This window comes from Camellia sinensis, chromosome 11 (assembly GCF_055761805.1).
Source record: "Camellia sinensis isolate YWXY chromosome 11, ASM5576180v1, whole genome shotgun sequence".
Classification (NCBI taxonomy): domain Eukaryota; kingdom Viridiplantae; phylum Streptophyta; class Magnoliopsida; order Ericales; family Theaceae; genus Camellia; species Camellia sinensis.
The window spans coordinates 162,027,947-162,041,550 of NC_138971.1; the positions used below are offsets into that span (position 1 = coordinate 162,027,947).

Here is a 13,604-nt window from a genome sequence, read left to right on the forward strand (position 1 = left end):
ACATTTCACATTTAATCCACCCAAAATGTAGCATGCTCATTTTGGAAATCAAAATGCATTCCACATTCAATCTACTCAAAATGTAACATCCAATTATGGAAATCAATCATTATACCACATTTCAAAAATCACATTCCAAAAAAAAAAAAAAAAATGAGCCCAACAATCAATAAGGGCAAAAACATCCTAACGGGACACTAATATATTAAATAGGATCTCATAGAAAATACTTCCAAATGAACAAGACCTATCGGTCAATATATATATATATAAAAAAAAAAGGCTTCATGGTATGTAGATTTCTGAAATGAGATTTTCAAGTAGTTTTCACAATTTAGGATTCAGGCCATTATGTGATTAATATATGAATTAAATTGTAAAATTAATTTTATATAATTGATATGTGATATTTATGTTAATTTTAAAAATAGAAATCAGATAACAATTCTTCCTGTAATATTAAATATATATATATTTTTTTTTAATTGCGCTTTCATGTATATATATATATATGAAGAACTTAAATTTAAAATTGTCACAACCGTGCTTTAATTCTTTCCTACACGCCCACCCTTCGTCAAGTTACTTTTAAAAATGTTAGAATTTCTAAAAGTTTTATTAACATATTAACAGTCCGTGGTATAAAAATAGCATATTAACAGCCTGTGGTATAAAAAATATATTATATGTTATTACATTGAAGTATAAGTTTATTTCAGATGTGTGACCGCCCTTCATATTCCTTTTATTTATTTATTTATTTTTTTTAAGTGACTGCCCTTTATATCTACGACACATGGGATAAAAGTATAAAATTAAAATTTTTAGACAATAATATAACAAAGGTATTTAATTTATCATAACTAATGTTAATTTTGGGTCTTAGCTCTTGAGAAGAGAACATAGATTAGGAGTCAAATTTAAAACTTTTTAGATATAAATAATTTATTGAGGTCTGTTCATATAAGATTTTTCTCTGGTTTTATTGGGTCTCTCACTAGTGAATAGTGGGTTTGGTCCCTCTAAATTAGTCAATCTAATAGGTCGGTTATCAAGTTTTAGAAAAAAAAAAAAAAAAAAAAAGATAAGGAGTCCAAAAATTAATCACGTTTATTTAAAAAAAAATATTATTCAAAGTTTTAATATGAATTATATCACAAATTTCTAATAATATAAAAAAAGTGTCAAGCACATCTCAATATATCTAACTTTAGTAAATGGATTGTTTTACAATTATTATCTTTCGCAATTCAACACTGATAAAAAAAATATATGATTATTTTATAGGACAATTTGATCAAAATCCTCTCATAATAAAATTTTAATGTATTAAAGATAAGCATAAAAAGTTTTTTTTAAAAGTCTAGCACACAACACTATTATCAAAATATTTTTAGTGATGATATAACTTTGATCTAGATGTCAGTATTTAATAAAATTCGTATTTTTAGAATCCTCTCATCAAGATCTATAAAATAAGATCCATGGTGACTCCAAAATTCTTCCAAAAAAAATTACCATCGAAATTAACGTAAACAGTAAAATTTTATGCAGTTTCACACTAATAGTAGAATAAATAACTGAAGAACACACTACCAGAGTAAAATTTTATTATCATTCTGGAACAGAGCATCAGAAAAAAAATATAGTACAAATTAAATAACAAGTAGAGATAAAATTTTACTTTCATATTTATAAACTAATAAACAAACACCATTACAACAATCAAACAGTGAAAAAAACAAACTCCAACTCTAACACAAACAAAACTCTAACTCTAACTCGAACCGAGATCGAATGAAGATCTCCAATTCAATGAAGCTCTGTTATATACAACTCAATGAAGCTATACTCGATAAATTTCTCTTGCTTTACAACTTGATAAAAGCAGTGGTTAATCTCACGTAACTTCGTATCGGAAAACAATAATCAATGAAGGAGAACCACTCTAGGGATGGAACGACAACATTGAGAGATTTATGGATAGATAAGATTATCCAAAAAGAAATTTAAAAAAAATGTTATTGTATCCTCCATCAAGTACGTGCCTCTATGTGAGGGAGTTTGTGAAGAAGAAGAATTACACGTTGTCCTTTTCACCAAAAGGAGGCCCAATAGAGGAGTTTTGGCCAAATTTTCCTATTTTATATAGTAAAAATCTATGCCGTAAGTTTTACATTATTTTTTAAATTTTATTAGTATATATAGCAGTATCACACTTCTCCTCTTCTCATCTTTAACCCCCCTTATAATTCCCCAAACTCAATTTGTTTAGATGAAATAGGTAAAAAATGAAAAAAAAAAAATGAAAAAAAATTAACTTCTATGAGTTTATTTAGCTTGAAAGTGGTAGAAAGTATAAGAAAACTAATTTTTTTTGTACAACTCATATTAGCGTTGTGACTAATTTTTTATTTCTTGCAAAAAAAAAAAAAACACAAAAAAATACAAGAAAAATTGAATGTGTGTATTATATATAACTAAACTTTTAAATTTTTCTATCTTTTTCTTACAAAATTTGTATCTTAATGAAATGCTTGTAAGAAAAAATATTTTCTTTTTTATTTCTTTTCTTTCACATCATTTTCTTTTAGTTTTATCTTCTACCAAATTTTCTTTTTCATCAAGCAGAGCCTTAAAGATAAAATTGAAAAAACAAAATAAAAAGATGAATCATTATTCATATATATTGGTCCCTCTATATTGAAATCTTGGATCCATTCCCAAATACCAGAGTGCACAAAAAAAAAGAAAAAAAGAAAGAGAAGTATGACCACATTAATTACGTGATAATTAAGAGTGCCAAGTCAATGCCAAACTCGCGCTACTATGGAATAGTTATGTTCTCACTAATGAGGCATGTTTTGCCTTACAAAGTTCTGCAAGTTTGGTTTTGCAGATGCTACAAATACAAAAATCGATTACATAATCAAAACACACAATATATATGACAATTTGTTAGTAAAATCTATTTATGAAAAATTTTATGTATCTATGTACATTTTGTATCTAATTCTATAACTGATTTATATATTTGTAGATTTGTTTAATAGAGATAGGAATGGTCAGAAAACAATGGATTGACAATTCATTCATCTTTTATGAGTATTTTCAAGGAACTCTTTAAATGAGGCTGGTTATTATTATAACTAATATTATCATGTTTTAGTCACTCAAATAGGTTAGCTATTACAATAGTTATTTTAAAAAAAAATTTCAAGGTTAGCTACATTTGAAGAGCCTTGAGAAATGTTTTGAACAGTTTGTGTGTATGACTAGGTAAAATAAGGAGTAGCATTGGAATATATAGATAAAAAAATAATAATTAAACAAAATAAAAAAAAATACATTTTTTATATTTTAATAAAGAGTATGATTGGTGTTGCTCTTATGCCACAACTTTACAACTACCGTGTAATTATTAAGTAGTACTGAAACATTATAGTATTATTTTACAGATGGGTCAAACTTACGTTTGTTTGGTAGTGTTACAATTTTTCATTGATCGGAAATATCACGTAGACATGGCAACATATAATACTCTAAAAATATCTGTCAAAAAATTTTAAAAAAATTCATAATGACCTTGCATTATAAATTACAGATGTACGATCGGCTAATGTATCTATTTTTCTTCATATATTTTGTTTTGATTTTTGGATTTCATAATATGAAAAAAAAAATGAAATGAAACGAAAAAATGAAGTGAGAGATCAACGATAGTAAAGCATATATATTGGTTTTTCTTCACAACTATTTAAGTTTTTCGGGTTTGGCAAATAAAATTTGTTGCTTTTTGTTTATAGTAAATCTTCTTTTTTTCATTTTGTCAATTTTTTTTTTTTTGTTTTTGTAAGTCTATTAAACTCAAAGACCCTTTTTTTTTTTTTTTTTTTTCTAATGGACCATATTTAAAAAATATCAAAAAGAGAATAAAGGGAAAAAAATGTCGATTTTTGTCTTTTTAAATCTATTGGTTTTTTTGACCGTATCTAAAAATTAAGATAAATTGGGCATTTTTATTCAAACTCAAAAATTAGACTTAATTTTCAAACTCAATAATCTATTTAGAATATTTAAGACAACACTCTCTCTTATATCTTTTCTAATTATTTATCAATCATCTCACTTACAAATTGAGTCTAAAAAATAGGTGTAGAAAATGGCTTTTTATATCATTTTTCTAAATGATACAAATTATCAGCCCAAAAAATAACTAAATAAAAATTTCTTTAATAGTTTATGTTAGTTAAGCTGGCATCCCATGTTTAGAAATTATATTCTATTTCTTATTGAAATTTGTCTGTTAAGGTTGGGCAGACGTTAATCTGAGGGATAATTTCACAATATACACTCATTATCATTTGAACTTTTAGTTACGCTATTTTCTTTTTTAATTATAATATTTTTTTTAATTATAATATTATTTTGAGATATTTAGTTATGCCTCACATAGTATTTTATTATGATTTTTTTAATTATAATTCAAAAAAATATAAAACTATATATATTTTTCTTTAATTATAAAATACATATAATGCCTACCATTTAAAAAGTATACACCATCATCTTTCCCATGACTTGAGAACTAGAATTCGATTAGTCATGTCATGTCTACATTTTATAGATTCATTTAGGCCCATTCACTATGAGCTAAACTTTTATTTTTAGGGCTGGTCCACCAATAAAAAATCATTTAAATCTCTCCTACATAAAAATTCATTCTTTTGTCCCCAATCGATCATATGACATTCGGGAAATTATATTTTCAGGTAATAATTTTTTTCAGTAGACATATTTAATGAATATCCTTTTAATACATACATCAAAAAAATTAAAATTTCCAATGTATGTCTCTTTGTTTCAATAATACCCTTATCTTCAATTTTAAAACCCCAAGCTATGTTTAGTTTCAATTTTTGAATCAATTTTTTGAATTTTTTTTAAAAATATAATTTAGTTTGACCAAAATAAATATAAAAAATATATATTTTTAAAATTTTAATTTTTTTACCTTCTAAAAGGATAAAACATATGAAAATAATGATTTTTTTAATTTATTATTATTTTTATTAAATTAGTTTTTAGTTTTTTTTTAAAAAATATTTAAAACCAGACCAAACAGAATCTAATTTTTCTTCCGTTCACTCACCCTTCATTTGCTATCGTTGCCGTCATTTTCAACCCTCCATCACCACCACCGCCACCACTACTGTTACTCCCAACTCATTCCCTTTCATCATAGACCTCTACAATCAACCTTCAAAGTGGGTTATTCACAGCGAAGGCTTGTGGAAGTGTATAATTTATGGCAAAAAGTAGTTCTAGGCAAAGAGGGAACAAGGCGACTAGAGGGAATGACAGAGAAGAGAGATGATGGTGGCAATAGAGGATGATTGTGGTATTATAGAATTAAGATTTGAGTGGAAGAAGAAAAAGATATTATGGTATTTTTATTCTAAAATAAAATTATATTATGAAAATATTTCATTAAATGTGTGAATTGAGAAAAATTGATATGTGAAAATAGAATTACCCATTACTTCCAACACCTCCTAATATCGTTTCTATACCCACTTTCACTTACCTCCCTCTCTTTTTCTTTTGGAGGCGGAGGGTTAAGCAGTTTTTTTTTTTTTTTTTTTTTTTTTTTTTTTTTTTTTTAAAAAAAAAGATAAAGGAGACAAAAGAAAAGGGATGAAGAGGATTAATTTTATTTGAATAATATTTCTATTATGATCAACTATTTTTTAATAGTTGATCATTTTGTGGCATTAACACGAACAAATTATAAAATAAAAAAATAAAAATAAAAACTTATTTAATGTTTTATGTTAAGCATAACACCATATCCCATATTAAGAAATTATAGTCCATTTCATATTATAATTTTTCCCTTAGGAATGGGCAAATGCTAGTTCGAGGGGCTAGAGCTCTATTCGTCATACTGATCTTAACGACTTCCTTGTAAAATTTAGACCTAATCTTTAAAGAATGACAATTATATCTGCCTAACAAGTGAACCAATGCTTTCCCCATCGTGTTATTTTATTTTTTAAAATAGCAATTGGTATGAAATAATTGTTTTTTTCAAAATAATATTCTTGTAAATTATAGTTAAACTATATATATGTAAATATACATTCCATTTGTTTGGGCGATTTTTTTTTTTTTTTTGAAATATGTTTTTTGTATTTTCTGATATTTGATACAATGAAAAATAAAAGTTAACGAAAAACATTTTCTATAATTTTTAAAATAAAAAAGCCTATATAAGCTAAAAATATTTTTCACTTTAAATGTCGGAAAATATTTTCTGAATTAAAATCTCATCAATAGTATTACACTACCACTGTCACTCTCACCTCTACCGCCACACCACTATCCTCACGGTCACTGTCACCATTACTATCGCTATTACCACCACCACCACCCCACTACCATGCCACCACCTCCACCTCCACCTTCGTTTTACCACCACTACCACCAAACATAGAAAATATTTTCTATTTTAAAATATTTTTTATCTAAACAAATGTAGCTATAATATTAATTTTAAAAAAAATGTTGCTGCGAATGCAATGTTGAAGAGTACTTTTAACACTATTGTTCTATAAAAATATAACTTAAATAAATATATGTAATAATTTCATATGATGTTAAATTATAGGATAAATTATACATATTTATCCTGAGATTTTTGACAAATACAAAAACCTCCCTTGTGGATTATAGAAACCTCTCCTATTTTTGTTGACAATATCAAGATTCTCCTCCGTTAATTTAGCAGAAACACTGTTATTTTTCTATTCAAAATGACCATATTACCTCTCTTAACTAATAAACTATTTAAATGAAAATTTTCACTCACTTACCCTCAGGTTTTGCATATATATTATTAAATATCCATAAATATTATAACTTAACATCCTTATAGTTTAATGTAAGACCATAATAATTAATACAATACTTATCACACTTATTTCACACTATATAAACAACGAAATATTTATCAATTTTAATTAATACATTTATTATTTAATTTTTTTTTCTTTCCTTTTTTTAAGTTGAAAAAAAATGAACTTATTTTTTTTCAGTAATTTGCCTTACTTATTTATTCATATGTAAGAAAATTATTTATCCTTAAATTGTTAAAACATTATTAACAAATTTTAATTTTTATCTTTGAGTCATTAAATTTCTAGTCAATACATATTTTAAAAAAATGCGAGTTATTCTTACATGATTAAAAAAAATTAAAAAATAAATATAGAAGTTAAAAAAAAATCTAATTTTCTTACAATAAATTAAAATTAGTTAATAAAAAATGAAAGATAAAGAAACCTTTTGAGAATAATAAAGAATTCAAACAATTTCTCATTTCTTACCCCTAAAAATAAAATTAATCTTTACTTGAATGGAGAAATTATTTTTGAATACTAAAATACTCAATTAATTTGTTGTATGATGCTTAAAATATATTCTCCATCTTTATTTTTCTCACTTAAACTATTTTCATTAAATTAAATGTTAAAATTAATTTCACACCGTCATTAATGCTTAAATTTTTACTTTATTTTTTAATTTCTCACTTTTGTTGTGTTCTGTTATTATTTATAGCGAAATGTTATTATTTAAATTATCTAATTTTATTAAATATATATGAAATTATTATTTATTTTTCATAATTCTTTTTAAAATATAAATGCAATTTCTTAACTCAATTTTTTTACACAAATTTTTGAACTTTTATAAACAAAAAAATAAAAATAAAAATTCAACCATTAATGGAATGACAAATAAATTTTAAGATTTAATTTAATAAAAATAGTTTAAATGAGATAAAATAAAGATGGAGAAATAGATTTTAAGTATCACAGTGTGTGAGTTGAGTATAAAACATGTGCATTCGGCAAACAAAGCATATCTAAACCCATCCCTCATAGGCCCTGAGAGGGTGATTTATGCTCCGGCGTTGGGCCGAGGTATAAACCGAACAGGTTGGGGGCCCAGCAGAGCAGTGGGCCGAGATGATCGACTGTTCACCCGGAGATGGGCTACCAGAACTTGGGCCGGGCAGAGTTTGGACTATGTGCTGCCCCGAACCGTGCAGAAGGTGCTCGGCCAGGAAGTGACCGGTCAGACCAGGATGCTCGGTCCAAGGATTGACGAGATCAGACAGACCGAGAGGCCGGCGCTCGGAAAGGCGCGGTCGGCCGAGGTAGTTGACTGACCAGCGAGAAGACCGACCAAAGAAGGATCCCGGGCTAAGCTTTGCCGAGATGCCGCCTAGCCCGGTCCTTCATTCGGTTATCCGGTCGGGCGCTTAAGGTGTGAAGCATGGTATGACCGAGGTAGGGCAGCCCGGCTGCCGAGCTCCAGCTATGCTGGCAGGCAGTTGAGAGCAGGTGATGAACGGCATGGTTTAAGCTGACAGATGGGATAGCAGAGCCACGTGTCAGGAGATGACAGGGAGTGGATATGGGGCACAGAAGGTATATAAGCCTGTCTGCGCCCCCCATACGGGATACACGAACACTCTGTAAGGAATTTCTTACACTCAAACACTCTCTCCCTTCTCTCTATTCCCTCTAAGGTGTGTGCTAATTTGACCGTCGGAGGGTGTTTCCGGCCACACACCGCCGGGTAGCTCACCGTTATTTGCTCGCAGGTGATCGGATATCGACGGAGCTCGGAAGAAAGGAATACGGGCACGCCGGAATATTTGCTCCCCGTACAATTGGCGCCGCCCAAACCTTGGCCGATTTTGTTGCCGAGTTCTCACCTGGCACTCATCCGGTATGCCCGGTCGTCATTGCCGGGGCAGATGATGAGACGCCCACAATGCCAACCGAGGAACTACTATCTGCAGAAGGTCGCGCCGCGGAGTTAGCGCGCACCATCGAAATTCCCTCAGTTTGCACGGTAATACCTCCCGGTGTTGCGATGACGGAGTTGTGTATCACCAACCCATCCACTCTGTCCGGTACCGCATCACCAAGGGGGGAAGGAATGGTTCCACACAGCTCAGAACTTGATGATTCGCCTACGGACTTGGGCATTCTGAACCAACTTGCTGAGTCCAGTGCCGAATCCTCAAGGGGGGAAGGAATGGTTCCAGGCAGCTCAGAACCTGCGGCCGGCTTCACACCGCAACCTGGTGTTTCGCCTACGGACTTGGGCATTACGGATCAACTTGCTGAGTCCGGTGTCGAATCACCAAGGGGCACTGACTTTGAACCGGTCAACACCAAACTTGACACCGCACAGCCGAGCAGTTGTGATCCCATTGCCCTTCGCAACTCTCAGGACCCATCTGACTGCTGGAAGCTTTTCGTGGGGGACATGTGGAAGCTTTTTGTTGATGGAGCGTCCAACCGCCATGGTGCCGGCCTAGGTATTGTTCTTATATCCCCGGACGGCCTAACCATAGAGCATTCTATCACACTCGGCTTCCCGGCATCTAACAACGAGGCTGAGTACGAGGCGCTTCTTGCTGGGCTTAAGAGCGCAATCCAAATGAAGGCTGCCGAGCTTCTGGTATATAGTGATTCCCAGCTTGTGGTTAATCAAGTTTCCGGGATTTATGAAGCGAAGGACGACAGGATGGCGAAGTACCAAGCTCTGGTCAGGGACCATATCAAGCAGTTTGAGGCAATCAGAGTCCAGCAAATTGGCCGGGAAGAAAACAGCCGGGCTGATGAACTCACCGGCCTCGCTTCCATGGTAGATAGCACATCTCCAAACCCCCTGTTGATTGACTTTCTTCCGCGGCCAAGCATTGAAAACGCCGGGCAGACGGATGTACTCTGCGCCGAGCTAGGTCCTTCATGGATGGACCCATTGATCTCGTTCCTCAGAGACCGGACTCTTCCAGCGGACAAGAAAGAAGCACACAAAATCCGGGTGAAGTCCGAGCGGTTTTGGCTCTCTCCATCAGGCGCGTTGTATAAGAAGTCCTTCACCGGTCCTTATCTCAAGTGCGTGCACCCGAACAGTGTGGAGGCCTTCTTGTTTGAAATTCATGAAGGCAGTTGTGGCAGCCACGTCGGGGGACGGTCCTTGGCTTACCGAGCTATTTCGCAGGGATACTGGTGGCCGTGCATGCAGGCCGACGCCCAAAAATATGTCCGCAAGTGCGAGAAATGCCAAAAATTCGCTCATCAGATCCACCAGCCTGCCAGGGAACTTCTTCCCCTCACCAGTCCTTGGCCTTTCGCCATGTGGGGGCTAGATATAGTGGGACCGTTGCCAACAGCACCGGGCAACCGGAAATTCTTCATCGCGGCCACAGATTACTTCACAAAGTGGGTTGAAGCTGAGCCCTTGGCAACCATCAAAGAAAAAGACGTGAAGCGATTTGTCTGGCAGAACATTGTCACGCGGTTTGGCGTCCCCAAGATTTTGATCTCTGACAACGGTACCCAGTTTGACGGTCGCCTATTCAGAGGATTCTGTGAAGATCTAAAGATAGAATTCTACAACTCCACCCCGGCCTACCCGCAGTCCAATGGTCAAGCCGAAGCATCAAACAAGACTATACTGGATGGGTTGAAGAAACGGTTGGAAAAGGCTAAGGGCAAGTGGGCTGAAGAATTACCGAGCGTCCTTTGGGCATATCGAACAACCCCGCGACGTTCGACCGGGGAAACTCCATTTGCTTTGGCTTATGGCATGGAGGCGGTCATACCCTTGGAAGTTGAAATGCCCACCCTCAGAACTGAGAGTTTTGAGCCCGAGCTAAATGCCGAGGCTATTGCCTTGGAGTTGGACTTAGCGGAAGAGCGCCGGGAGAAAGCCCTCATCCATGTTGCCGCTTACCAACAAGAGCTCTCCAAGAAGTATAACAAGACAGTGCACCCCAGACCGTTCAAAGTTGGGGATTGGGTTTTGAGGAAAATTATGGGCAACACCCTGGTGCCAGGAGAAGGCAAACTAGGGGCAAATTGGGAAGGACCTTACAAGATCACTGGTCTGGCGGGCAAGGGGGCTTACCACTTGGAGGATCTAGAGGGAAGAGCCATACCCCGGCCATGGAATGCGGCCAACTTGAAATTGTATTATTTTTAAGCTTTTTACTTTCCTCTTTTTTGTAAAGCAATTTTTTGGCTTGCAAAGCAGAATGTAATTCTTTTTGTCAAATTATAGAAGTCATTTTGCATTAGCACTCGGATTGTTCTTTTAATGTTTAAAACCGAGATGATTTGCTCCGGTTGGAAGAGTTGGTGTTTTGTCCAACTTAGGATCCCCAACCGAGATGATTTGCTCCGGTTGGAAGAGTTGGTGTTTTGTCCAACTTAGGATCCCCAACCGAGATGGTTTGCTCCGGTTGGAAGAGTTGGTGTTTTGTCCAACTTAGGATCCCCAACCGAGATGATTTGCTCCGGTTGGAGGAGTTGGTGTTTTGTCCAACTTAGGATCCCCAACCGAGATGATTTGCTCCGGTTGGAAGAGTTGGTGTTTTGTCCAACTTAGGATCCCCAACCGAGATGATTTGCTCCGGTTGGAAGAGTTGGTGTTTTGTCCAACTTAGGATCCCCAACCGAGATGATTTGCTCCGGTTGGAAGAGTTGGTGTTTTGTCCAACTTAGGATCCCCAACCGAGATGATTTGCTCCGGTTGGAGGAGTTGGTGTTTTGTCCAACTTAGGATCCCCAACCGAGATGATTTGCTCCGGTTGGAAGAGTTGGTGTTTTGTCCAACTTAGGATCCCAACCGAGATGATGTATTCCGGTTGGAAGAGTTAGTGTTTTATCCAACTTTGGATTCCCAACCGAGATGAAGTACTCCGGTTGGAAGAGTTGGTGTTCTGTCCAACTTGGGATTCCCAACCGTGATGAAGTACTCCGGTTGGAAGAGTTGGCGTCTTGTCCAACATGGTATCTTGTCCAAACTTAGCAACAACCGAGATGGATATTTCGGTGCGTGAATTTGTTTTGTTATGCTCAACTGCGTCGACCATGTTATGGACTCCGGTCGACCAAGTGTTCAAATGATAAGTCGTACCGAGATAGTTTGCTGAAGACGGAATTAATTACTACCGGGCAAACACTTGGCGAAAATTCAAAATTTTTCATTGGTAAAGAAATTCATTACAAAAGGAGGGGACAAAGCCCGGTTACATCAAGTGTATCGAAAGCAAAAATACAAAGAAAAGAAACCTAAACTAAGGGGGAAAGATTGGCGAACTCATCCTCGGCAGCATCAGCATCAAGGTCAACAGCTTGGCTTGCTTCTTGAGCGCCGGGCTCATCGTTGCCGGGCTGTTCAGGCACCTTGGCCTCTTCTTCCTCAGAATCTGTGTCATCCTCTCCATCTTCAAGTCCTTCCTCGGCCTCCACTTGAAGCGCAGTAAATACATCATTTGCATATGGCACGAGGTAGACCGGTAGTGAAGCTTTGGGAGGATTGGCAAAAACGTCGGTGTCAGAGCCCTGGCCGAGGTGTTCATAGGCAGACTTCCAACCGGCCTTGAAGTAGATGTCTTGTGTTGCAAACACCTGCTTCTTATAGCTCTCCTCGGCCTCGTTGAACCCGGCCTTGTTGGCAGCCCGGCAAGCCTTCTTCTTCGCCTTCTTCAAAGCGTCAACCTCGGCCTGAAGCTCACTTTGTTTTTTCTCGGCTGCGCCCAGCTGACCGAGCAGTCTATTATTGTCATGGTTGGCCATTTCGAGAGAAGCTTTAGCCCGGCCGAGCTCGGCTTGGAGGCTTTCAACATGGCTCGCAGTGTCGTTGGCTTTCTGCCTAAGCCGGTGGATGCGCTCTAGGACCAAATGTTGTTTTTGAATGGCCTGCACAAAGAAGCATAGTACATCAGAAAGGGGACCGAGCAAGAAGAACCGAGCAAACACTTGTGAAATGTTAAAAAGAACGCCGACTTACCCTGGCCATCGACTTCACAGAAGATTTTACCAGCCGGGTGTCAGGGACGTGGTCACTGCCTACCACGTCGCCCGGTAGGAGAAATGCTTTGGAGAGATCGAAGGCAAGCAAATGTTCTTTGTCTGCCTTGATCGATGCAGTCGCCGGGATGTCCTGTCCCCGGTGCTTCAGCTGAGGACGCCAAGCGGGCACGGGAGCAGGAGTTTCAGCAGGATGCTCGGTTGTCAGCTCGGTGACGAGCTCGGCGGAGGGATCTGCCCTTGGTCTTTTTCCAGCCCGGCGCGCTTCTCTGGCAGATTGCACGGCAGCTGGAGCTGGAGAAGCAAGGGCTATAACGGCAGCACTCGATTGACCGGCAGCCGGGGAACGGGTGGTGACGCTCGGAATCTCGGCTGAGGTCGCGGTTAGGAGGTTTTTGATCCGAGATCTTTTGGCCATTTCTTGCTCGTCGGTTAACCGGATTAATGGGACGTCTGGTAGGGTTGGATCTGGAGGTGGCGAAGGATCCCTGAGGAAGTCAGTTACTCTACTCCGGCGCGGTGCAGAATATCTGTAGGTGGGTGTGTAGCCGAGCAGTTCGTTGCAGTCTCGGTGACGGTACCTAAGCACGGCCCGAATTGCCTCGACGTTGGGGAATTGGTAGTTGGCTTGCAAGGCTTGGATGGCTGCAAAAGAAACAGGGAAACCGGTTAATAAAACTAAAAGAATAAAGTTAACCGTGC

At 36.3% G+C, this 13,604-nt stretch overlaps 1 protein-coding gene across 1 annotated transcript; it reads right to left on the minus strand.

The window, feature by feature from the left end:
- Positions 1-12,161: 12,161 nt before the first annotated feature.
- Positions 12,162-13,328, minus strand: LOC145802829 (uncharacterized). The gene is made up of 3 exons (XM_082895620.1): positions 12,883-13,328; positions 12,387-12,791; positions 12,162-12,281 (listed from the first exon to the last, which is right to left on the minus strand). Exons 1-3 carry the CDS (start codon positions 13,318-13,320, stop codon positions 12,162-12,164), a joined length of 963 nt encoding a protein of 320 aa, XP_082751746.1. The 5' UTR covers positions 13,321-13,328.
- Positions 13,329-13,604: the final 276 nt, after the last annotated feature.